Source organism: Notamacropus eugenii, chromosome 4 (genome assembly GCF_028372415.1).
Source record: "Notamacropus eugenii isolate mMacEug1 chromosome 4, mMacEug1.pri_v2, whole genome shotgun sequence".
Lineage (NCBI taxonomy): Eukaryota > Metazoa > Chordata > Mammalia > Diprotodontia > Macropodidae > Notamacropus > Notamacropus eugenii.
Window position 1 is genome coordinate 216,053,665 of NC_092875.1, and position 27,390 is coordinate 216,081,054.

General features: G+C 37.0%; 1 protein-coding gene and 1 long non-coding RNA gene across 3 annotated transcripts in view; one reads left to right on the top strand and one right to left on the bottom strand.

Moving 5' to 3' along the window:
* The window catches only part of LOC140500977 (aquaporin-7-like), a 49,411-nt gene extending 29,646 nt beyond the window's left edge, over positions 1-19,765 (top strand). The window contains exon 2 of one of the 2 annotated variants that reach the window (XR_011965998.1): positions 18,927-19,765. Coding sequence is in view for 1 of the 2 variants with exons in the window: in XM_072604113.1 (XP_072460214.1) it covers positions 18,927-18,972 (46 nt within the window). In the remaining variant the exon portion in view is untranslated. The remainder of the gene's footprint in view (positions 1-18,926) is intronic. The other variant, XM_072604113.1, reaches the window with a different exon arrangement.
* The window catches only part of LOC140500979 (uncharacterized), a 101,618-nt gene that overhangs the window by 11,696 nt on the left and 62,532 nt on the right, over positions 1-27,390 (bottom strand). The window lies entirely within an intron of this gene.

Sequence of the window (27,390 nt, forward strand, 5' to 3'; positions counted from 1 at the left end):
TTTGTTTATTCAACTAGTATTTGTTGAATGTCAAGGCACACTACTGCATTAGGAGTTATGTTAAGGGAGAGGACAGAATCTCTATCCTCAAGAATTTTGAAGAAGACAAGCCAATTTTATAGTTTGATGGATCCATGATTTTATCCGTATGCATCCCTCCACTAATAAAGATTGTAATCTTTCCCTAACTTTTCATTCTGATTCCCATAAATCTTTTTCAGACTATGTGAAAACTCAGATAATACTAGAAGGTAAATAAGACTATATAAGAGTCACAATATATCAGAGCCATAGCCACACTGAGTTATTTGCCTTTCCCAAACTTGCAGGCTTCATAAAGCAATATCCCCCTTCTTTCCAAGTTACTTATAAATTGACAAGAGAGGCAGTAGACAAGAATCTGAGGATTTAGTAATGTCCACTGTTGTTCTAAAATTCCCAGGCTATCAGCAGCCGGTAATTTGTATTTTAAAACTGCTACCCTGGCCCTTTTTCTTAGGTTGAACAAGCAGAGCAAAGGAGGAAGGGCTGTGAAATATGCCCCATAGCTGGATGAATGAGCTGTCAACCAGGATCAAATCATCCTCCTACATAATTTTGTCTGTACTTCACATACTGTTTTTGGTAGAGACAAGAGAGTGCCTTCAGTGTAATCTGCAGAAAGCACTGTGATTCTTTGTCAAGAAGCAAAGTGAGATACAAATGAGAGTTTTGAGTATGAAACATGTCCCAAATTCAATACAGAAGACAGAGCTTTCATTTTCAAACTATTACAGAATTCCTGTTTTCTCACATGAACTTTTTGTTACAGTCATGATTATTGGATAGGGATATACATCTTCCAAAGCCTTAAACCAGAATGACATTTCATTTGAAAAGTGGGAATTTGACCAAGGACTAAGATGTATTTCACTAAATTAGCTCCTATGTAAAAGAAATGGTCTGCTTATTTCATTGTACTATCCCAAAGATCCTCTTTCTTTATGACTGCCTCAGCAATGAATTTTGCTAATTAGACAAATGGCTTTCACCCATGAGGTGCCAAAGTTTCCCATGATGAGAATAAGAAAAAGACATGGGACACAGGTGAGGAGATCATGATTCTGGGCCTCAGTTCTCCTTTAGGGATCTCAGATCAACTCTACACCACTCTCTTCTATCTACCTTTGAACAGAAGACCTCCATTCAAATGTTATGAAACACCCTGAGGCCATCCATTCAAGCTCCTTCTTCTGTTCAACTCACATCCAAGTAGCAGGATCCCCCCATTCACTCCTTCCTTGCTCAAGGGTCAGAGGAAGCAGTGGCCCTTTTCCTTGTCAAGTCCAACCCCTTTCTGTACTTGTGCCTTTAATCTTTTCCTCCAGGACCTTGGTCTTTGGTCATCCCTTCTCTTTCCTTAATTTTCAGTCTCTCCATATCCACTCATTCTTTCTCTGTTGCCTACAAATATTTCAAGATTTTCCTGTCCTGAGAAAAAAATTTTAAAAGCCTTCACTTGACCTTCATTAAGCTATCATCCTATATCTCTTCTCTCTTTCTTAACCAAACTCCTAGGAAAAAACTACCTTCATTGTTTCCACTTTCTCAAAATCTTATGTTATTGTTGTTCAGTCTTGTCTGACTCTTTAGGATTCCATTTGGGATTTTCTTGGCAAAGATACTAGAGTAGTTTGTCATTTCCTCCTCCAGCTAGTTTTACACAATGAGGAAACTGAAGCAGAGTTAAGTGACTTGCCCAAGGTCCTATAGCTAGTAAATGCCAGAGGCCAGATTTGAACTCAGGGAGCTAAGTCTTCCTGACTCCAGGCCCAGCACTCCATCCACTGTACCACTTAGCTATGCTTTCAAAATTACTTTGTCTTTATTTTTATATGTTTTGCATTTATTTATATGTGTATATATTGTATCCCCAAGTCAAACATAAATTACATGAGACCATGGGTTATCTCATTTTTCTCTTTCTATCTATACTTGGCACACAGTAGGTACTTAATATATGCTTGTTAAATTGAATTGGCACAGCCCCTTACTAAGTGTGCCACACTTGTTAATGGAGCATTGCTATAAGACCGGCTTTGGCATTGTTCTCTAGAAAAAAAAAGTCCAAGGGACTTACTGTCAAAAATCAAAGCAGAATATTAAAGTCTTGTGAAGGCAATCCAAAGAAAGAAAAGAGGACAAGCCATTCCATCGTGAAAGGTATTAGCTCTAGAAATGAATAAAACGATCGATTGAGTGAACATTGCCAGATCTCTCCTCCTCCTAAAGAATAACTTTAGATGCGTAACGATGTCTACATTAGAAAAGAACAGGGGAGAAAAGAACAGAACTACTCTGGCAGATCCATGATTTATTTAATTTGTATGGGCACTCCCTCCAACAATGCAAATACTAGCCCCCTACAACTTAGTAAGTCAGTTTGTGTTCAACCTGATGAAGGCCTTCTTTGAATATGCTATTCTGAACTTCTGATGATATCCAGTCTGTCATTGTATTGACAGTTGAAGCCTTTCCAGTTTAGTCCCTCCTCCTTTCAATTTGTTATTCACTCAGGTCTGACCATTTTACTACCCTATTCAGCAATCTAGGGGCTTCCTAACGACTTTATGGTGAAATATAAATTTCTTGGCCTGGTATTCAATGACCTTCCCAATCTTCCTGGAGTCAACCTACCAATTCAGATTTATGTCATATTGCCCCCTCCCCTTCATAAATTCTACATTATCAAATTGCCCTACCTGCTATTCCCAAACTTGGTATTTCGTGTTCCATTATGAACATTTCTACATGACGCCCCAATATGCCTAGAATACCTTCCTCCTCAACCCTGCCTCTTAGAATTCTTAAGCCTCCACCCAGGGGCCACTCCTTTGATACAGGAATCCTTTCCTTATCCATAGAGTTATTATCATTCTCCTTCCTCAATTTTATCTGATCATATATTTATCTCAGTGTTTTATTTATCCAAATAGAATGTAAGCTGATTGAGTATATTGACCATTTTCATATCATCTTTATACTGCCTCATCTAGGACACTGCTTCCCATGTAGTATACACAATAAATGTTGCTGAATGAATGATAAAATTTTGCTATAATTTGTGTTCTGCTACCATAATGGCTGGTTCACCTCCCAAAACAGCAGTTTACTACAGGTGATTATGGATATTATGATCAAAACAATTTTAAGAGTATAAAATTTATGTCAGCTTTGTTAAGTAAGTGAAGGAATTGTGTGTGAACCACAAAAAATAGTGCACATATTTTTATACTGCATAACTCTTTCTAGGACCATATTAGTGCAAGATTCTTATTAATATGCCTTTAATAATACAACTGGAGCTATTGAAAGAAAGATTATGGTGAGTTGGTGAAGTAACATATATCTAAAAAAGGTAAGAATATAAAACATAGAATTGAGAAATGGGGTGAAATCTAGAAGAAACTCCAATTTTTTTCCTTTGCTTTTTCATTTCCCATTCATTTGTATGAGACCAAAAAGAATGGGGGAGAGGAAAGAAAACAGAAGAGAACTTAAACCTTGGATTTAAATTTGTTAAAGGCAAAATCCCTAAAATCTTTCTAAAGGAACATTGTTTGACAATTAAAAGTTAAGAAAAAGTTACAAGATTTTATAAACCTAAATCAGATAAAGGCTTGCTCACTGCCCTTGGTGAATAAGTTAAGGTTGAAAAAAAAAAAAGACATAATGCCTCTAACTGGTTATTCTATATTTCCATATTGCAAAAGAGCTTTGTCCCTTTGGGCAAAGAATCTTTTTTAGGAGAGGAAAAACCTTTTATAGCCAAGACTCAAACAAACTCTCCTTTATGTGAATAAATGAAGCTAAGGCTTTTTATCTAGTCAGATAATTAGGTACATGAAGGCCCAGCCTTTCTAATAGAGCTAAAACTTAAGCCTCTGATCTCTAAACCAAATGACTAATAGCAGGAACTACTTTTCTTCTTATGGTAAAGAGGTAGCACCTGAGTAAAGCCAGAAGCTGAAAGTAGAGAGAAACTTAACCATCTCAGGTTCAGTAGAATAACACCTGCCAGGGCCCAGTGACCAACGAAGCAGTAGGTTACTGTCCAGCAATAGCCAGAAGAGACAAGCAGGAAGTAATGTAAAGAGACTATACATTTATGCCAGTCAGAGACTATATGCCAGACCTAACCAAAAATAAAAGATAACAATAAAAATAGGACCAGTATGTTCGTATCACCAGAAGATACCAATTGCCTAGTAGCGATAGAGACATGTTAACCTTCATTGTATGTGCCCTGACCCCTTGGGTTCCCTACATATGTACATCTCTGTGTGTCCTAGCAACACACAGGTCCCCTATGTTCCCTGGGTGTGCCCACTTCCTACTGATGGAGTGGGCACTTGTAGTGGAATGTGCCTCAGGTTTAGAAGGAAAATGCTTTAGCACTACTTTTCTCATTATGATATTCATCAACTGCCTTTGCTTTGAGCCAATTACGTCTATGATTGCCAGAGAGGAACACTGTTAATTTAGGTGAAAGGGGAAACTGAAGATTCCCCCTTCCCTGGAGGACCTGTGGATTGGGTTCTCCCCAGGATCACAGCATAGCTCTATGGGAAACATCTCTAGATAACATCCCCAACTTTTCCTGCAACCCAGTCCAAATCCCATAGGCCACTGAACTTACAGATAAAGGTGGGTAGGATCTCTGCTAGGACTGCCAGCTTGGGGTTTACTGAATGTATTCAAAAAATTACAGAGAGAAGGCAAGGGGGTGGAGTTCAATAAATACATTGTTGTAACTAAAACTTCCAAAGCTGGCAGCGAGTATTTATTTCAAAAAGGGAATATGATAGGAAAACAAAGTTTGGGACCTCCACAACCAAGGCCTAGAAGGTGCACTAAAAGTCACAGTGTGTTTTGAGCGTGAAATTCTTCCACTTTGGTATGTGCCTGAATGGTTCCTTTCATGCTAAGTATACAAACTTACACCTTGCTGCCGTGAGTTATGTTCATGCCTCCTATTTATTGTGAGCCAATTAAAATAAATATTTTATTTTGAAAGAGGAAGTGTATTTTCCCCAGGACTGCTGCCAGCCTTCATTCCACACCTTGCTCCCTGCATTTAATTAGTCATGAAACGAAGGGAGCTTTATCTGTGGCCAGGAAGACACAGCAGGGAATCAGTGACTCATTGCTACCCCTGAGTTTTTTTAGGTCAAGAGGACACTGGCTCCATGTGCCTCTACCTCTTCCAAAGGGAACTATACATGTGGGAACTGCAATGACCTTTGGTTAGAAAGTAAGGAAATGAATCATAGGGCTTAACCGAAGCTTAACAGCTCAGTTTCCAAATGAAGAAACAATGATAAACCCGATGGTTGTCTGATAACCAAAGAGGGCGGGTATGTGACAGAAATACTTTAACAATCATTTTGATCCCTTTTCAAGGGAGAAAAGCTGGAAGTGCAACCACAATCAGCTAATTTCCATTTTAAAGGTTTGCCCCTGAAAATATAATGGACCCCAGAAAGGAAAGCTCAATTTTGAACCTATTAGCATTGCTAATAGGAGAAATTTTGACAGCAAGTGCTTTGTTTTACTCCCATCTAAACTAACTGTGTGACCTTGGACAAGCTATTCTGTCTCTCTAGGCCTCGTTTCCTGATCTTTAAAATGAGAGGGTTGGATAGATGGACTGAAGGATTTCAAAGGTCCCTTCCAGCTCTAACATTCTATACTGAGCCAAGTGTAAAGGAGACGGGAAATATGCACCAGTCTTAGACATGGGTTGGAATCCCAGCTCTTCTACTTACTGTGTAGCCTCTGTGAGTCTCAATTTTCTTATCTGTCAAATAAAGATAATACTTATGCTATCTGCCACTTGGGGCTGTTAGGAGGAAAGTGCTATACAAATGAAAATTAACATTTTGATTTTGTTTTGAAACACTAAGCTCAGTACTAAATACCTTGAATTGTACATTTTCTTCAATAGGGAAAATAGCCATGACAGGCATACTGAAGTAAAAGTAAGAAAGATAAACTCCTTCCTCAAAGAAATACTTGTGTAACCCCCACTCCCACCCCCCCCATGGCCACAAAAATAAATAAAATCTGCAGCATGCAATATTAATCTTGGCTAAAGGAACAACTACTAAGCTTGGTAGCTTGGACTACAAAGAGAAGAAAAGATTGAAAGAAAAGGAAAAAATGAAATTCCACTACCTTCAGCCCGAGGTTTATTTGCTTTATGAAACAAGGGTAGCAGCAACTTTAAGATGAAAATTACCTTGCTCCATTATTCAGCAATGTGAAGGGATTATTAGAAAAGACAGATCTTTATATTTCACATTTCCTGCAAATAATAGAGATGGTTGGAAAAGAGAGCAGTAAAGATTATGACCTAAGGCTGTTTCCAGTCATCAGAGTCAAAAGCAGTAGTGACAACATTTATGGTCCTATTGAGAAGTCAGCTTTGTACATACTTTGGGAAGCCAAAGTGGTTGAGGCAAGGCTAAATCCCAGGGTAATATAACCTCTATTTAAAGATGAAGCTGTGTTCTAATGACATAATTTGTCAGCAACTTCATAACCAGAGGAAGAAATAAAATAGGGATGCTTTGTGGAATAAGATAAAGGGGATATGGCACAAAAATCATTCACCAAAGCAAATTAAAAGTAAATGTTCTCCAAAACAGAAAAAAAAGGCATGCAGGAAACAGAGAGGATATGAAGCCAGGTTAGGTTAAAGTTGTATAATAATGTGTCTGGCTAGGCATACAAGGCTTTGGCAGGAGAAAGAACTCCAGCTTTGGAGGCAGATAATTACACAAAGTCAGTCATTAGGAAAGCGTCAGTCTGAATGACTTCCATGTTTTAATCCTACTGAACCTTCTTGCTTGGTGCTCAACCAGCCAACCAGTAGGAGAGGAAGAGGTCCCTTTCAGGACTAATCCCATCATCTGCAGACTACTCCCATCCCCTGAGGGCTACTTCCATCCCTTGAGGGCTAAACTCATCTCTCAAAAAAGCCCTAATGGGAAGAAATTTGAGGTGACACTAATCCCAATTCCTCTTTGAGAAGTCTACCAATGAGGATTGTTATATGTAAATTGTTTTACTGCTGTCTATAAAAAGCAGCTCACAGTTTGAATTAGGTGGCAGACTTCGATCCTACTGCTTGACACCTTAGTGTGCTAATAAAATTCTTTTTTGTCTTTTTTCTTGAGTTTGCCTTTAATTGATCAGGATGAAGCCCAAAGCAGAGTTTTCTAACAGCAGGTTCAAATCTTCCCCAGATATTTCATGCAACTTGGTTTTTTCTTTAAATATTTTTTAAAAATGTATTTTTTCCCCAATTACATGTTAAAACAATTTTTAACATTTGTTTTGTTTTAAGTTTTGAGTTCCAAATTCTATTCCTCCTTCCTTCCTTTACCCTCCTCTCTCCCAGACAGTAAGCAATCTGATATAGGTTATACCTGTGCGACCATGTAAAATATTTCCATTAGTTATTTTGTACAAGAAGACTCAGACAAAAATAATGAAAGAAGGAAAGAAAGAGAAAAATAGTATGCTTGAAAGGAGGGAATTCACCAACAATGAAGAGAAGAAGTCAAAACAATTATTAGGAACTATTTTGCCTAACTATATGCCAATAAATTTGACAATCTAAATGAAATACATTAATATCTTCCAAACTATAAATTGCCCAGATTAATAGAAGAGGAAATAAAATACTCAAATAACCCAATCTTAGAAAAAGAGATTGAGCAAGCCATCAATGAGCTTCCTAAAAAAAATTTTCCAAGGTCAGATGGATTCACAAGCAAGTTCTACCAAACATTTAAAGAACAATTAATCCCAATACAGTATGAACTATTTGGAAAAACAGGCAAAGAAAGAATCCTACCAAATTCTTTTTATGATGCTAATATCATGCAACCTGTTAAGTATAATTCACTTAACTTCCCAGGGCCTGTATTTCCTCATCTGAAATAATAATAGCTAACATTTATGGGGTACTTAACCAAAAATGTTTTTCATTAAATGTTTTATATTCAGTATGTCTTCCAAAGCACTTTACATGTGATTTCATTCGATCCTCACAACAACCTTAGCTCTTATTATTATTCCCATTTTACAGGTCAATCAACTGAAGCATAAGAAAGGAAAAATAATAAATGTTGGAGAGGATGTGGGAAAACTGGGACACTGATACATTGTTAGTGGAGTTGTGAACTGATCCAACCATTCTGGAAAGTAATTTGGAACTATGCCCAAAGGGCAATCAAACTATGATTTTGATCTACTCTTTCACCCTTTGATCCACCAACACCACTGCTAAGTCTTTATCCCAAAAAGATCCAAAAAAAAAAAAGAAAGAAAAACCTATTTGTACAAAAATATTTACAGCAGCTTTTTTTGTGATGGTTAAGAATTGGAAATTGAGGGAACTCCCATCAGATGGGGAATGGCTGAACAAGATGTGGTATATAATTGTAGTAGAATATTATTGTTCTATAAGAAATAATGAGCAGGATGATTTCAGAAAAGCCTGGAAAGACATACATGAACTGATACAGAGTGAAGTCAGCAGAAACAGCAATATTGTAAGATGAACAGCAGTGAATGATTTAGTTATTCTCATCCATACAATGATCTAAGACAATCTCAAAGGATTCATGATAAAAAGTGCTATCTGCCTCCAGGGAAAGAATTGATGTAGTCTGAATACAGATGGAAACATACTATTTTTTTTCTTTCTTTCTTTAGAACCTTCTTTCATGATTGCTTTTTCTTCCTTCCTTCCTTCTCCTCTCTCTCTCCCTCTCTCTTTCTCTGTCTATAGTTTTCTTGCACAAATGACTATATGGAAATATTTTACATTTATAACCTATATCAAATTGTTTACCTTCTCAGGAAGGAAGAGAGAGAGAATTTGGAACTCAAAATTAAAAAAAGAAAAGAATATTAAAATTTATTTTTACATGTAATTGGGAAAAAGTGAAATATTATTAGAAAAAGAAACCAAAGCATAGATTGGCTAAGTGACTTGCTCAGTCACACAGATGGTAAGCATCTGAGGCAGGACTTGAATTCAGATCTTATTTGGTGCTCTTTAGTCATTTTAGTCGTGTCTGACTCTTTGTCAGGCCATTTGGGGTTTTCTTCGCAAAGATATTGGAGTGGTTTACCATTTCCTTTTCTACCTCATTTTATAGATGAGGAAACGGAGGCAAACAGGGTTAAGTGACTTTCCCGTGGTCACACAGATACTAAATCTCTGAAGCTAGATTTGAACTCATGAAAATGAGTTTTCCTAGAGTCAGGTCTGGGTCTCTATCTACTGTGTCACTTAGCTGCCCTCAGATCATATTTATTATCTGCTATATACCTATCTGCTTCTAAAAAGCAAATGATTTTCAAATGATGATGATCTATAGGGTTAGAACCACTGACCTCCAAGGTTCTCTCTAGATCTATATATGTGATCCTATGATGCATGTTTTCTTTGGGCAATATCCCTCACAATCAGACTTCACTGATTGAGAAAGAATCCTAAACATAATACCTCTGAGAGCCTCTAGAAGGGCAGGAAGGAAAAGATGGCTCTCTTTCTCCTAACAGTGGAGTTTTGTGTTTTTTTTTTTTAAAAGAGGAAGCTAGGTGGTAGAGGAGGAAGGTAATAGCCATGGAGTTGAGGGGTTCTCCCAAGACATGCCTCAACTAGCTTCACCTTCCTCCCCTGCCACTGACCAAGTTAGTAAATTTTGAATGGGATTGAAGACAATCTCTAAGGTGGTTTCCAGTTTTAAGACCAGGGGAGGGGAACTTGCAGCCTGGAGGCTACAGGCCAGGGACAGGGAACCTGTAATCTCTATGCCACCTGTGGCCTTCTAGGTCCTTGAGTGCAGCTTTTTGATTGAGTCCAGGTTTTACAGAACAAATCCTTTCATTAAGGAGATTTGTTCTGGGAAGTTTGGATTCAGTCAAATTGCTGCACTTGAGGACCTTGAGGGCCACAGGTGGCCGTGGAGGCTGCAGGTTCCCTACCCCTGCTCTAGGACCTCACATGTAGCTCCTTTGACTGAATCCAAACTTCACAGAACAAATCTTTTTATTAAGACTTAGATCTATAATTTTCCTGACTCTAGTTATCAAACATAAATAAATAAATTAAATTTGCATTTAAGACTATTAAGCCAAGTTGGTACCTTGCAAGTTGAAAGAGCAACTCCCCTCCCCAAACTTTCCAACCTGCTGGCTGATATCTGAAATTCCTTTGATAAGGAAAAAGCTTCCTTTTTGTAATTACTGTTAATTCTGTGTATTCCCCTGTGGTAGCTGCACAGTGAGTATTTGCATTCCTTATTATTCCTGATTAGTGTTTCATTCCTTTAGATTTCCTATCAGTGTAGACTACAGGAATATCTAGAATGGGATTTACTCAAGGTATCGCACACTTACAGAAACACTGAATCTTACACTTGGAAGGAGTCTCAGAGTTCATCTAGTCCAACCCTAAACAATAATCCTTCCTACAAAATACCCCAACTTGGGTCAGGGAGGGGGGGAGTTTTGGGGAAAACTAATTATTAGGAAATGTTTCATTATATCAAGCCTAAATTTTCTTTTTTGTAGCTTCTAAACATTTCTTCTGGTTCTGCCCTCTGGGACATCACAGGACAAGTCTAATCCTTCTTGCATATGACAGCCCTTCAGATACTTGAAAAGTTTCCAAGAAACTAGTGTTCTTAGCTGATTGGCACACCTATTTGGGCAAGGACAATTTTTAATATGTATAACACCAATACAGAAAATATTAATCTCTGCTCTTTCTAAAACTTGCTATTTAATACCTGGGGACTTATTTATTGGGAGATCAAATCTCCCACCCAAGTGGAATCCAAGGACTTGTGGAACCCAAGGACTTCAGTATCTGACACTCCCACAATGGTAGCCACCAACAACTTCCATAAGCACTCAGACTCACAAGGTTTCCAAACATAAAATGGCTTATTTACATAAGAAGGACACAGAAAGGATTTGTGTGTAAGCCTAGAAAAAAAATGAGAGCCTCTTCTTCCTTCCAGCAGGCTTCCCAGGCTCACGCGAAAGGCCCAGGGCCTTCTATAGTCTCCAAGATTCATGCTAGATTGCTTCCTCTGTTGTTACTCTCACCATCCTGGTTCTCTGATTATACTGACTACTTCCTCTCCAGGAAGTTCTCTGCTCCTCAGTCTCCTTTTTATTACTACCTACTTCTAGTTCTTTCACTGGCCTCTCCAGGCCCTGCTTCCCATACTTCTTTCTCCTTCCCCATGATTACTGCATCCAGCCCTCTACTTACCCCAATCAGTTTAAAGATAGATGCATGGATGGATGGATGGATAGATAGATAAGGATACATCTAGATATCTAGATAGATATCTATAGGATATATATCTATATCTAGATATACTATATAGATATCTAGATATATATATATATATATATATACAGATATATTCTTAATGCTTCAAACACCAGAGAAGAAGGCATATAAAGCAGGACCCCCCTCTCCCCTCACTCTCCCCTTTCCCTGATGGGGTGAAGGGTCCCTCCCAGGGAAAGAACCCTCCCCGCAGCGATAGCAAATTTTACAATCGTCACTATATTTAGGTTGAATTGTGGAGTAGTAAATAGAAAATCAGTCAGAATAGGATGACCTGGATCTAAATTTCACCTCAGATACACCCTGAGCGAATCATCTATCCTCTCAGTGTCCTCAGGCAACTTCCTAACAGTAAAAGTTCAAAGCTGATCTGTATTGAAAGAGTTTCCTCACTGTTGAGGTCCCAATATTGATAAAATCATAGATTTGGCCCCAAAATAATCCAAACATAGTCTGATTAAATAATTTAATTTATTTTATTTTATCAAATAAATAATTTATTTTATCAAACTACCTGGGACACCAGGCAAACTGCATCCCAGAATAATTATCACCATTTAAACCTCCATAATATGAGCCATTTTTATATGCAGTTACAGAGAGAATCTCAGGAAACTCTGAACTAAGTTGAATGACATGAAATATTTGTTTTATTGGTCTAAAGAAAGATGGATCTTCAATTTCAAACCTGAGAGACTTTGGCAGGGCGATGTTAGAGAAAATTAGATTGCCAAGGTTTATATTGAACTTGGATCAGCAATTCACATGGTACTCTTTTTTTGTTGTTATTCAGTTGTTTTCTTGACAAAGATTCTAGAGTGATTTGCCCTTTCTTTCTCCAGCTCATTTTACATATAAGGAAACTGAGACAAACAGGGTTAAGTGACTTGCCCAGAGTCACATAACTATTAAGTATCTGAGGCTAGATTTGAACTTGGAAATTGGAAAGATTCATCTCCAGATCCAGTGATCTTTTCACTGTATCACTTAATTTCCCAGGGTCACAAGTTTTATGGTCTCCACTCAAGTAAACAATTATTATCACAGCAGTGTGTTTGATAACATTCCTATGTTTAAGCTATCTACTGGTGTGGTTGAATTTTCTTTTATCTTTCAAACTAAGTCAAGAATATAAAGCACTCTGGAAGGCTTAAGGAATATCTTGAGATGATTTTTCCCACTATATATCATAAATAATTTTCTCATGGAACTGAAAATCCTAATAAAATTGTATGACAGGGTGAAAAAAATCATGGCCTTGGAGTCAGAAAATCTAGATTCCAGATTCAACACTAAATTCCAGCTTCAACACAATTGAAAAAAAATTAGTTATGGCAGAGATGGGGAAAGGTGAGAAGGAGAGAATGGATCTTTGTGAAAATAAAATAAAATTCCATTTTAAATAAATCTGATTCTGAACAAGTTATACCTCTCTGATCTTCAGATTTCTTATCTACAAATGAAAATAATAATATTTGTTCCATCTATTTCATAAGACTGTTTGGAAGAAAGAACTTTCTAAGTCTCCAATTGTACATAGATGCTATTTTTATCATTGTTATTAATCATAATTAAGTAAAAATTAACTTATTTATATAAAGATGAGTCATATGTTTGATTATAGTATAATGATTTCTCTCAGGTTTCTCATTCATTTTCCATTCAAGGTATCTTATATCCCTTGTATCCCTTTAAAATACCACTGTCTCAAATGATTAAAAGCATTCTTTCTCTTGATCAGGCCTTGGGCTAGACTCAGTAAAATGGTTACTCCTAGAATAATCTGTATTGCAAATCATACTGCTTTCCATCTTCTTTTAACTTTTCATGCATCCAGTCCCAATTCCTTCATCCCTAATATATGGTGATTATATGCTTTGCTGGATGTATAATTTCAGTAGTGTGGACATTCCCCCTACTTATGTGGATTTCCATAATACATTTCCTTCCTATCCTGTGTCATTCTTGTCTGTATCTTATTATAAGATCTTTTTAGAAGAGGATCTACCCAATGCCCTAGAATTCTTCTTTGGTTCTTTTACTGTCTCAGAAACAGCAGCATAACACTATCTGCCATGAGAGGTCCACCTCTTTTTTCAGTCACACACATCTTTGGTAGTATGTTTTATAATACTTCTAAAGCAAAAATCATCCTTGGTAATTCCACAGGCTGAATTTAGCCACTGTTTATCTTTCTATTCCCTTTGGTTTATTTGTCATTTTAATTCTTCTGAAATTGTGATGTTCCATGATTCACAAGTGTAGTATCACTGGAAGGATATTTTGATATTGACCCACCCTGCTGGTGACTTTATCAATGGTTACTTCTCTCAGTGCTGCAGATCACAACCCATCTATGTCTTTCCACCTTGTATCATTCTCAACAACTTCTAAGCAGCAATGGGAGAATATTACTGTTAAAATGCTGAGCTTTCATGGAAAGGACAATTTCCCAAGTATAATTCAGTTTGGCATCCTCTTACTACTCAACCAAGCTCATTGTCCATTTATAACATTCATCTAATATACACGTATTCATAGACTAGTTTGATGGGGGTACACAGACAGCTACATGTCAATATCTTGGTCACATGTCATTGACACAATGCATATTTTCATCTAATTTGGTCTTGTAATGTGATTAGACTGATCTCTTCAACTTGAGTATAATTGACATAATTGATTTGTGTACATATATTAACTTACATGACATCACTTTGATTCATTGTTTCATTTAATATTCATTTTTAAAACATGAGACAAATAGTAGAGGTATTATTATTCCCATTTTTACAGAAGAAACTAGGGTTGAGAGGTAATTTCCCCTGAATCATATTTCTAATAAGTGGAAAGGCCTAGATCTAGTATTATACAGTGAAAAGAAAGCTATATTTGACTTGGACAATTTGGGTTCAAATCTCCGTTCTGCTAATTTAACTATATGTTTGACTTGGGGCAAGTCACTTAAACTCTTGGCCTAAGTTCCCTTAACCACAAAAATTGGGAGGCCAGACTAGTCAGAAGTTCCCAAAGTGAGTGATACAGCCCCTTTGGGGGCACTGGAACAATCCAGAAGGGTGGTAGTAACTTTAGGTGCAACTGGATCAATAAAAAGGGGACAGTGGAAGCATAAGGAAAGAAGATAATTTTTAAAAACTATTTATACATGTTTCATTTGCTGTATAACAGAATTAACGTGATAGTGATTATATTATTTTCCAAATAAACACACAACATGAAAGTTATAATCAATCAGTGGTCAAATCCACTGACAGGTCTTAACAAGCAAGTGTCGGCAGGCATTGTTAGGAAGTTCAGTATGCATTGGCAGGAACATCTATGTGTAATGTCTTATTTACAATACGAAACTATATGCAATATTTCATCATCAAAATTTTACCACAAATTTTTCATAAACTATTAAATTTAAAATGCTTCACTTTTTAAAAAAATATCCCATATTTTTTGTAATGATGTAGTTTTTTTAAACCATTAAAGGATTAAAGAAAGTGAATTTCCAGGGGGATGCTGATTAATTTTTCTTTCACAAGGAGGCAGTAGGCCAAATAATTTTGAGACCCTTTAGACTACATAAACTCCAAGATGCCTTCTATGATCCTCTGCCTCAAATCTAGATCTCATTTCAGAATCAGTTCTCTTTCTATTAAACCAGAGAGAGGAGATGATATTAGCAAACTACTCTTTTTTAAAATTTTTATTTATTTGTTTTAGTTTTCAACATTCACTTCTGTAAGATTTTGAATTTTAAATTTTCTCCCCTTCTCTTCTCTTCCCCAAGACAGTGTGCACTCTGATATAGGTTATACAAATACAATCATATTAAACATAATTCCACATTAGTCATGTTGCAAAGTAGAACCAAAAGGGAAAATCATGAGAAAGAAGAAACAAAAAGAAAGAGAGAGAAAGAGGGAAAATAGTATGCTTCAATCTGCATTCAGGCTCCATAGTTCTTTCTCGGATATGGATAGCATTTTCCATCTTGAGTCATTTGGAATTATCTTAGATCCTTATATTGCTGAGAAGAGTTAAGTGTATCAAAGATGGACATCATATAGTGTTGTTGTTACTATGTACAATATTTTCCTGGTTCTGCTCACTTAACTCAGCATCAGTTCATGTAAGTCCAGGTTTTTCTGAAATCCACATGCTCATCATTTCTTAGGGATCAATAGTATTCCATTGTATTCATATACCACAACTTGTTCAACCATGCCCCAACTGATGAGTATCCCCTCATTTTCCAATTCTTGGCTATCACAAAAAAGAGTTTCTATAAATATTTCTATACATGTGGGTCCTTTTCCCATTTTTATGATCTCTTTGGGATATAGACCTAGAAGGGTATAAGCAAGCTACTCTTGATTTTTTTAAGGAGTAGTTCACTTATGTCATCTCCTCCTTTCTTTGCACCTCCAAGTATTTGTTGCCTCCAAAAAAATATGTAAGAAAAAGGACTCCTATTTATATAGCACTCTCAAAATGATAGAGTACTTTTTCTTCACAACAACTTTAGGGCAAATAAATAATATAGCACTATTTCCACTTTATCAATTCAAATTCAGAACTGAAGTTCAAAATCAGTGTGCTCTTTCCACTCAATGGCACTCTGAGACATTACAAAGTAGATCATGTATCTATTGTTTGCATATTTTAATCCATCCCCTTCTATACCCAATAGAATATGAATTCATGGAGAAAAGAGACTATTTTTCATTTTCTTTCTATCTCTAATGTGGTAGATTTTTAATACACTCTTGTTGGGTCACACTGGATTCCACACACAAACCCAAATGGATTTGTATCCTTACTTAATTTTACAGAAAAGTAAAGACAAAACTATGGCTCAGCAAAACTAAGTGACTTTTCTGTGGTCAGATAGTTCTAAGTGTCTAAAACAGGACTTAAACTCAGCTACCTTGATCCTTAGTTTATTACTCTTTCTCAATGTGCCACAGCTGGAAATCCATTTCTATTCTTTGCTCACTTTACTGAACAGGGAAATAAAGCCACACTTAGATTGGAATGCAGCAACAATTTGACATGCTCCATAACTTTCTTTTTCAATTGACATTATCCTTGTTACATAGGAAATATTTAGACAAGGTCCATCCTTGCCTGAATGAGTAGTCTAACCAGTGAAATGTGCATCCTATGAGTCCATTTATTCCCATCTCTCAGAAGACATTCTGAATAGCTATGGCCTATGATATTTTTATTTTAAAAAATTAAAAACTGGGACCCATAACCAAGCCACAATTGGTTAAGATGTTGGAAAACTAGATGTTGCTAACTTTGAATTTCCACAATCTTGAGAAAATTATTTTTGCAGAGCAATAATTGTCCAGGTCAATCCTAAGAGACTCATCAGGAAGGCTTATATAATATGTCCAAGTGAAGTTAGCACACATCCCTCCATAGGAATGGCCACCCAGAATTTTTTAAAAGCACTCTAACAGCTATCTAGCTAAGTATGAATGATAATCAATTCCAGGTGGAGATTGAAAAAGATCCAAACAGAGACGAGAAGGAGAGTTTGGCCTCACTGTTATTAGACTCTTGACAATGGAGAAAATAAGAGATCAAGTAAATTCTCTGGCTGTTGCATAGGTATAGGACGTACTATGAAAGCCCAGTTTAGCCCAACTAGGGCAGCCAGCTGATCAATTCAAATCACATAGAATTATGATAGTGGCTGGCTAGAGTATTCTGCAAATAGAATCATAAGATCTAGACTTAGAAGGAACCTTACAGATGATCTACTCCAATCCCAGGTTTCTTGAGTAAGGTTGTATTAAGATTAAAAATTAAAGAGACTAGGTACCACTATGTGTATGGTTTGTCCTTTGTTCTTGAAGAGGACCATGACATCAGGGAGATGATGACATGACTTGCAATTGACTTTTATTTGAGTGAAGGACAAGCTACAACCTGTGAGTAGTTCAAGCCATCTGAAATGGGACCTGGCAGACCAGTTCCACTTGGGCAATTCAGCCCCTCCCTTCCCTTCTCTTTCTTCTGTCCCCTCCTCTCTTCTCCTCTCCCCTCCCCTCTCTTATTCTCCCTTCTCCTACCTTCTCCCTTCCCCTTACCTGAGGGTGTTCTGCCCAAAGGAAGATAAATTTTGATGACCAAAAGCTACCTAGTTAACTTGGGGTTTACTGGCTAGATTTCTTTCTTAAAGGCCAAGCCTTAAACCCAATTCCCTCTGGATCTCATGCACTGGACAATAGGTCCCTGCCCAAACACCATTTAATGATTATTTGGGGGGCCCTCCTGGCTCAGAGCGAATGTAAATAGTAACTACTTCTTTTTTGATCAGCAACTCTCGGAGTCTTCCCCTTCCAGTTTGATTTTTTTTTTAATTAAAGGGCTCAACCCTTGACTCACTTAAGTACTGTAGGAGCAGTTAGAATGTATGAGCAGTTATTTTGTATTATTCCAGTGTGTGAAGAAGGCATTAGCCCAGGGTATTGATAGAAATATGGATCCCTGTGAAAGACTGGTTTAGGGAGAATGAGTGTAGTATCATAGAGAACTGACCTAAGTAAGGCTCCTATGTACAGAAATTAAAACACAGACTAAGTTATTTATCTGTGATCATAAACCCTAACCCATCTTTCTATGAGCATGTTTTCAGAACTCTAGATATTTCAGGATGAAATTAACTTGAATTTATTTATGGTTATACAGTCCCCAAACCTATTCATATAAACCTACCATGTTCTCATTAAAATGCATCCTTGGATAAGACTTCTATACCTCATATCACTACTCTTATTATTCTTTTTGCATTGTGCCTTACAATAAACATGCATCAGTTTCTACTGAGTATACGATTCTCATTTTGCTCAAAGGAAAATTCAGAAATTTTATTCATCTCTTCTCACTGTATTGCAAGTAGCCTTTGTGGCCAGACATCCTTAAAAAGATGAAGCTTTACCTTTAGGGCCAGTCCTAAGTCTAGTATGATTTCTTTGAGGGTACAATAAGTTCAAAATTTGACAAGCATTAGAAAGAGCATTATATGGTACTTAGTCCCAAAAGGAAGCTCTCCTCACACAATTCAGGGGGTCAGGAAGAATGTCCAAGAGATGAGACTTCCTTGCGAGAAAGGATGAGTTCTCAGTAGTCCTAGCTCCCTTCCTTTCATCCCTGTCTCAAAAAAACCATTGGAGAAACAATGATCATAGCTTTAAAATAACACTAGAATGCCATATTTCTTCTATAGACAGATAAGAGCTGGAACTTAATGGGGCATTTTTTAAAAATCTAGTGATTGAGAAGAAAAATGTTCTGTTTTGCTTTTGATAATTGTTTGGTGTAATTTAGAGTTGCTCTAGAGAAAGCACTTTATAAACCTTAAAAACACTACATACATGTAATTCTTTATACATTTGTACATTTTATGCATTCATATACCATTAGTCGTTTCAGTAATGTGTTTGCTGAATTTTCACTTTTGTTCTTTCCACAGGCTAATCAAAACCCGAACGTGGGACAGCGTCCTTTTTTGCAAATAACGGACATACCATAAATCACAACATTAATGAATGTCAACTACCTAAAGCAGCAGCACACTTAATGACGTCCTAATGGAGAACAATAATTTCTTACTACTTGCCTTCACTGAGTAAAAAGAAGCTGCACCCCTTTCAAAACAATTGGCTACGATAATTAAAAGATAAAAGAACATAAAAACATATCTAAATGGGAAAAAATCAGCTGGTAGTCAAGTTTATTTGGGTCAAGTAGTTCAAATGAATTGCTATTATAGTTTTTAAAATTTTTATATTCTTATGTTACAAGAGATGAAAAGCTTTTAAGAAGACTACATTTCTCATGATGCCCTGGGGCTCAAGGCAGAGACTTGATAGGACAAGGGAAAGTGCTTACATGATATATGGCTGACACACTGGTTCAAAAGCAGGCAGGGAGAAGGAAAACAGAAGTGATGATGGTGCCCCAGTCATAGCAGTGAAATCAGCAATGGCACAGTCTTCAAATGGCAGCCACAGAAAGCATATTAATATGAGTTGAGAAAAGAAAGAATATAAACAATCAAATTTGTTAATTAACTAAGCAAAGATCCAGGCACTAAATGAGTAAAATTTCCCAATATTTAATGTAATCTAATTTCACCAGGAATTTTATGATACTCTCTCTACTTTGTAGGCATGAGGCATGAAGGAGCTTGTTTCTTATACTATACTAAATGGAAAGAAAAATGAACTTGCACTCATTCAGGAAAGAGTACCAAGATTAATTTTTTTTATTACTTTCCTTTCTAATTCTGTCCTGATTTGAATATTCTAGTCATCCAAGGAATGTTCTTTGACTGTCATTTCGCATGGGGAAAAACTAAAAGTACTTGTCTCCAGAAATCTCCAGTCAAAAAGAAATGCTAAAATATTTATAGCAACATATTTTGTAATGTGAAATAACTGAAAATGAAGTATATATCTATCAGTCGGGAAATAGTTAAACAAATCCTGGTAATGGTACACATTACTGTATTATGAGTATAATGAATACAGAGAAGCAAGGGGAAATTTTTATAGATTGATGCATTGTGAAGTAAGCAAAACCAGAAAAATTAATATCCACATTGACCAAAATAACGTAAACATAAACAACAAAAATAGTCATAAATGAATGTTGCAAAATTATAATTATAGATATTAGAAGACATTTCCAGATACCATGTGCTAATATACCAGACACATAATATGACATTTTACTGCTCACAGCAGAGGGCACTTAAATATAGTTTAATCACTTTTATAGACTAGATTATCATTTTCAGAATCTGCAATTGTTATTTACATGATGAAACAGAGTTGCTTCTTGCTAGAATTATTTTTTCCAGAAGCTACTAGACAATCTGGATTATCCTACGGATAATCTAAAAATCACTGGATTATCTGACATAAATGTGACTGAAGTCAAGACGGATTAGAAGGACAAGCCAAGAAACTGCTAGAATTAATGAAAAACTATCAAAGAAAATGGTGGTAAGAGGGAGAGTAGCTAACCAGGAAAGTCATGGCTTAATGATTTAAATACTAATTTAATAATTTACATATTAGGTGTAATCTTAAAAATAGTCCAATGGACAAAAAGTATCTACTTTTGTGTTATATGCAATACTTATTCTAGAATTTCAGAGAAGGAATGAACTTTGGAGATCGTCTTGTTCACATCTTTCACTTTGCATATGAGGAAAGACACCCTTATTCCAAAAATAATAACTTAGGATATAACACTTTAAAGTTTACAAAGTCTTTTCCTCACAAATGAGTCTCCAGGTGGTTGAGGGGCTTGAAAGATCTGCAGACTCTCTAACTCTCCTGTGTCCTGCTAGTTCTTGGGTTGGAAGACTTTGGTTCAAACTCTTCCTGATATTTATATGTGACCTTGGACAGGTCACTTAACTTTTCTGGGCCTTAGTTTCCTCAAAGGTAAAAAATAATGGGTTTGAACTAGATGACCTCTGCTAGTCCTTCCAGCTCTAGGTCTCTGATTCTATGAGCCTTCAAAGACAGATATAATGGATTTAGCCAACATTTAAATATGAAATTTAAATTATCATGCAATGCTCATTTTTACATGTGGCTTTTTTTCTTTATGATTATGCTTTCCTGGTTCTATTTTCTAGTGACCTTTCTGTCCTTTCTTTCAGCTACCCTTCACTTGACAGATTTACCCAATTTCCCAGAAGTTTTCTTTTTATTTTTCCTTCCTCACTGCTTTTTCTATTGTTTTTCCTTCTGAGTTTCTCAGCCCCTGTCTTCTCAGCCACTTTTGAAATTTCCTTCCTTTTTCTTCCTATACAGTCTTCTTTCTTCCCTTTATCTAGCATGAACACCTGTGTCCTGTCCACATTTATTTTCTCTTGTTCATACTTCTTTTATCCTTGTTCTCTGCTCTTTTATATTCTAACTCTCACTGAATAAAAATTATCATTATCCAGAATATTCTCTCTTTCCCTTTACCCAAGCCAAATCACTCCACACATTAAAGAAATATACATACTCATCAATCTCCCTTATCCATATATATATACTCTCCCAACTGTTGGCAATACAAAATACAAATAGCATGAAGAACATAAGGTACTTGTTAATGGCACAGAATATTATATATTGCTACAGTTGGAAGGAACTTTAAGGACCACCTAATCGTCAGTCAATCAACAAGCATTTACTAAGCACTTAGTATGTGCAAGGCACTGTGCTAAGTACTGGAGATGCAAGAAAAGGAAAAAGCAGTCCCTACTCTCAGGAAGTTCACATTGTGATAAGGAAGTCAACATGAAAATAACTAGGTACCTAGGAGATCCATACAGAGGAGATAGAAGTAATCTCAAAGGGAAAGCAGTAGCAGCTGGAAGAGGAATAAAACTGAGATGGAGAAAAGCCTCCTGCAGAAGATAAGATTCTGGCTGAATCTTGAAAGAAGTCATGAAACTAAGAGGTAGATGGCAGGAGGGAGAACAATTCCAGGCATGGAGAATAGTCATTACAGAGCTACAGAGCTGGAGATGTAGTATCCCATGCCTTGTATGGGGTTTGTCCTTCATTCTCAAAGAGGACAATGACATCAGAAAGATGATGCCATGACTTGCAAGTGAATTGGATTACAATGAAGGAGGGCTGTACAAAGTCACCAGCCTTACTTCCTCCTCCAGAACCATGTCTATCCACTGGCAAGATATAGATCAGGACAACTGGAGATGGCCCTGGATGCAGTGAGAGACCGTGGCCTCTTTAAGCTAAGGTCTTTGGAGTTGTCATTTTGCCTAAGGCAATGCCCACTCAGTGACTAGGGCAGTTTAAGAAGTGAGCAAAGGGATGGCCCCTTTAATAAAAAAAAAATCAAACTGGGAGAGAACCTCAGGGTTGTTTCTGGTCAAAAGAGAAACAATTACTATTTACGTACACTCTGAGCCATCAGGACCCTAAAAATAACCACTGAGTGGTGCTTGAGCAAGGACCTATTGTTTTCTAATCTATGAGAGTTAGAGTGAATTGGATTTCAGGCAGGGTCTTTAAGAAATAAATCTAGCCAATAAACCCCACAATATCAAGGTAGGCTTCAGCCATTAACATTTACCTTCCTTTGGGCAGAGTACCCCAGGGAACCTAGGTGACTCAGTGGATGGAGCTCTAGTCCTGCAGTTAAGAGGACTTGAGTTCAAATCCTGTTTCACACACTTACTAGCTGTGCGATCTTGTGCAAGTATTCCATGTGAGGAATCCAGTGAAGCTGTATGGAAGGGAGTAAAGTATAAGAACATTAGGAAGGTAGGAAAGGACTAAGTTGTGAAGAACTTTAAGTGTCAAAGAATTTTATATTTGATCCTGGAGGTAATAAGAGCCACTGGAGTTTATTGGGGCTAAGGGGAAGGTAAAGGGAAATGCATGCATGCTTATGATTTATGAACTCATCTAAGCAGTTGAATGGACTGATTGATTGAGGTAGGAAAGGTTAAGGCAGGGAGGCCAATTAAAATGCTATTGCAAGACGTCTAGTACCAAGATGGTGTAGTGAGGAAGAAACCCACTGAAGCTCTCTCAAATTTCCCTTCAAATGACATCAGGGAAATGACATGACTTACAGTTAACTTTGATTTGAGGGAGGGAGGGCTGTGCAAGCTCAGCAGCCTCACTTTCTCCTCCAGAGCCACTCCTCCTCCAGGAATTGCTAGAAGAAAAGCCTTGTTTCCATAGCAACTCAGGAGCAAAGTCCCATTCCCTGAAGTAGGCCAGCAGTGAGACCTGACATCCACAAGTAGCCAACTGGGAGGTCCCACCCTCCACTACAAACCAGAAGAGAAGCCTACTCTCCAGAGTAAGTAAGCAGCCACACCCTGAAGCCAAGTAAAAGCCAGCAGTAAAATCCAGAGCCACAATATAAAAAACTTGGGACAGTGTACAACGAGGGTTCAATTCTCATATAAATACCATGTCACAAAAAAAGGCAGCAAAAAATAAGCAAAAAAAAAAAGAAAAGAAAAGACCTTGACTATAGAAAGTTTACTACAGTGTTAGAAAGGCTCAAGTCATAAATTTAGAAAAGGAAAATAGTCTCACAACGGCTACATATGCAGCCTCAAATAAAAATGTAATTTGGTCTCAGGTCCAAAAATAATTCCTGGAAGAGCTTAAAAATAAAATTAGAAAAGTAGAAGAAAAATTGGGAGAGAAAGAAAGTAATGCAAGAGAATCATGGAAAAAGAGTTAATAACATGAGAAAATATATATATATAAAAATTTACCAAGGAAAATAGTTCCCTAAAAAATAGAATTGGTCAAATGGAAAAGGAAGTGGAAACACTCACTGAAGAAAATAATTCCTTAAAAATTAGAATTGGATGAGTGGAAACTAATGACTATGACACATAACGCTATAATAAAACAAAATTAAAAATAAATAGAAGAAAATGTGAAAGTTCTCAGTGGAAAAAAAATTGACCTAGAAAATAGATGCAGGAGAAATAACATAAGAATTATTGGACTATCTCAAAGCCATGGTTTAAAAAAAGCCTAGACAACATCTTTCAAGAAATAATCAAAGAAAATTTCCCTGATATAGTAGAACCAATAGGCAAAATAGAAATTGAAAGAATCCATGGTCATCACCTGCAGGAGATTCCAAAAGGAAAACTCCCAAGACCATCCTAGCCAAATTTCAGAGATCAAAGATCAAGGAGAGAAAGTAATTCAAGCAGACAAAAAGAAACAATTCAAATATTGTGGAGCTATAGTCTGGATCACACAAAATTTGGCAGCTTCTACATTAAAGAACCAGATGACTCGGATATGATTTTTCAGGAGGCAAAGGAATTAGGATTACAACCAAGAATTGGCTACCCAGCAAAACTGAACGTAATCTTTCAAGTAGAAAAACAAAATTGTTATTGAACAAAATAGAGGATTTTCAAGTACTTCTAATAAAAAGACCAGAGCTGAATTAAAAAAAAAAAAATTGACCTCTAAATAAAAGACTCAAGGAAAACATAAAAAGGTAAAAAGAAACAAAAAAGAAAAAGCATAAGAAATTCAATAAGGTTAAACTGTTTACATTTTTATATGTTGGGATAATATTTGTAACTTTTAACAACCATTATGATAAGAGCAATTTGAATGGATACATATAGACAGAGAGTATGGATATAAGATGACTTTGATGGGATGATAACAAAAGAAAAGGGAGGATGAGAAAGAAAATTGCAATAGAATAAGAAGGATGGGGAGATTGAATAGGGTAAATTATCCCACATAAAAGAGGCATGAAAAAGCTATTATAATGGAGGGAAAGATGGAGATGGGAGAGTGGTAGCTAAAGCTTAAACCTTATTCTCATCAACATTGGCTCAAAAGGGAAAACATACACACTCAGTTGGATATAGAAATCTTTCTTACCCTACAGGGAAGTAAAGAGGGACAGAGATAACAGAAGGGAAAGGGGGTAATGATAAAAGGGGTGGTAAATTGGGGAAGGAGGTGATCAGAAATAAAACACTTGTGAAGGGGGAAAGGGTGAGGGATAAGATATAGGGGGATAAAAAAGGTAAAAATAGGATGGAGGGAAATACACAATTGGTTATCATAACTATCAATGTGAATGGGATAAACTCACTCATAAAACAAAAGTGGATAGCAAAACGGGTTAAAAACCAGAATCCTACAATATGTTGTTTATAAGAAACACATTTGAGTGGAATCCCCAGTCCCAGAAGCAGCAGGTTTGCAGATCCTTCAACCCACAAGTGCCAAAGGTCAGTGGTGGGGTTTATTCAGCTGGCCAGGAAGGGAGAAGGGCCTTCTGGCCTTAGGCAGCTGCCTCAGGGGCCACGTAGGCAGGCAGCCACATTGGCAGGTGCAGCAGCCTGACCATTATTAGAGCTTAAAAAACCCTGGGGGCATCAAAGAGCTGAGTCTTGCCTTGGCCCTGTGTGAAGGCCCTAAGAGAGTTGGTCTTTGTCTCACACTGAATGGCAGCCCTGCCCATCCAGCTTATCTGAAAATCAGTCCCCAGTGCTGACTTGGAGGAACTGGAGGCCAGGTGGCCGTGGAGAGGTAACTGCTAAGATTCTGGGCACAAAAATCCCTCTCTGTATTTAGACCAGTACATGCTTGATTGGGTCACCTTGGAGGAACTGAGATCTTACAGATTCCCAGAGTATACCCTTCTCTTAACAAAGGACCAAAAAGTCAAGTAACTGGTTGGGAAAAATGCCCAAAAAAGGGGAAAAAAATACGGCTATAGAAGGTTACTTTCTTGGTGAACAGATATCTTCTCCTATCCTTTCAGTTGAGGAAGAACAATGCTTACAATCTGGGAAAGACATACAAGTCAAGGCTTCTGTGTCCCAAATATCCAAAATAAATATTCAATGGGCTCAGGCCATGGAAGAGCTCAAAAAGGATTTTGAAAATCAAGTAAGAGAGGTGGAGGAAAAACTGGGAAGAGAAATGAGAGAGATGCAAGAAAAGCATGAAAAGCAGGTCAACACCTTCCTAAAGGAGACCCAAAAAAATGCTGAAGAAAATAACACCTTGAAAAATAGGCTAATTCAATTAGCAAAAGAGGTTCAAAAAGCCAATGAGGAGAAGAATGCTTTAAAAAGCAGAATTAGCCAAATGGAAAAGGAGGTTCAAAAGCTCACTGAAGAAAATAGTTCTTTCAAAATTAGAATAGAACAGATGGAGGCTAATGACTTTGTGAGAAACCAAGAAATTACAAAACAAAACCAAAAGAATGAAAAAATGGAAGATTATGTGAAATATATCATTGGAAAAACAACTGACCTGGAGAATAGATCCAGGAGAGACAATTTAAAAATTATGGGACTACCTGAAAGCCTTGATCAAAAAAAGAGCCTAGACATCATCTTTCATGAAATTATCAAGGAAAACTGCCCTGAGATTCTAGAACCAGAGGGCAAAATAATAAATATTCAGGGAATCCACAGAACACTGCCTGAAAGAGATCCAAAAAGAGAAACTCCTAGGAACATTATGGCCAAATTCCAGAGTTCCATGATTAAGGAGAAAATATTGCAAGCAGCTAGAAAGAAACAATTCAAGTATTGTGGAAATACAATCAGGATAACACAAGATCTAGCAGCTTCTACATTAAGGGATCGAAGGGCGTGGAATATAATATTCCAGAAGTCAAAGGAACTAGGACTAAAACCAAGAATCACCTACCCAGCAAAACTGAGTATAATACTTCAGGGGGGAAATGAACATTCAGTGAGATGGAGGACTTTCAAGCATTCTTGATGAAAAGACCAGAGCTGAAAAGAAAATTTGACTCTCAAACAAAAGAATCAAGAGAAGCATGAAAAGATAAACAGCAAAGAGAAGTCATAAGGGACTTACTAAAGTTGAACTATTTACATTCCTACAGGGAAAGACAATATTTGTAACTCTTGAAACTTTTTTCAGTAACTGGGTAGTTGGTGGGATTACACACATACACAGAGAGAGAGACAGAGACAGAGAGACAGAGAAGAGGGTGAATTGAATGGGATGGTATCATATCTTAAAATAATGAAATTAAGCAGTGAGAGAGAAATATATTGGGAGGAGAAAGGGAGAAATGGAACGGGGCAAATTATCTCTCATAAAAGAGGCAAGTAAAAGACTTTTCAGTGGAGGGAAAAAGAGGGGAGGTGAGAGAAAAACATGAAGCTTCCTCTCATCAATTCGACTAAAGGAAGGAATAAAATGCACACTCATTTTGGTATGAAAACCTATCTTACAATATAGGATAGTGGGGAGAAGGGGATAGGCAGGGTGGGGGAGATAACAGAAGGGAAGGCAGTGGGAGGAGGGAGCACTCTTGGGGAGGGATAGGATCAAAAAAGAGAATAGAAGAAATGGGGGCAGGACAGGATGGAGGGAAATATAGTTAGTCTTACACAACAC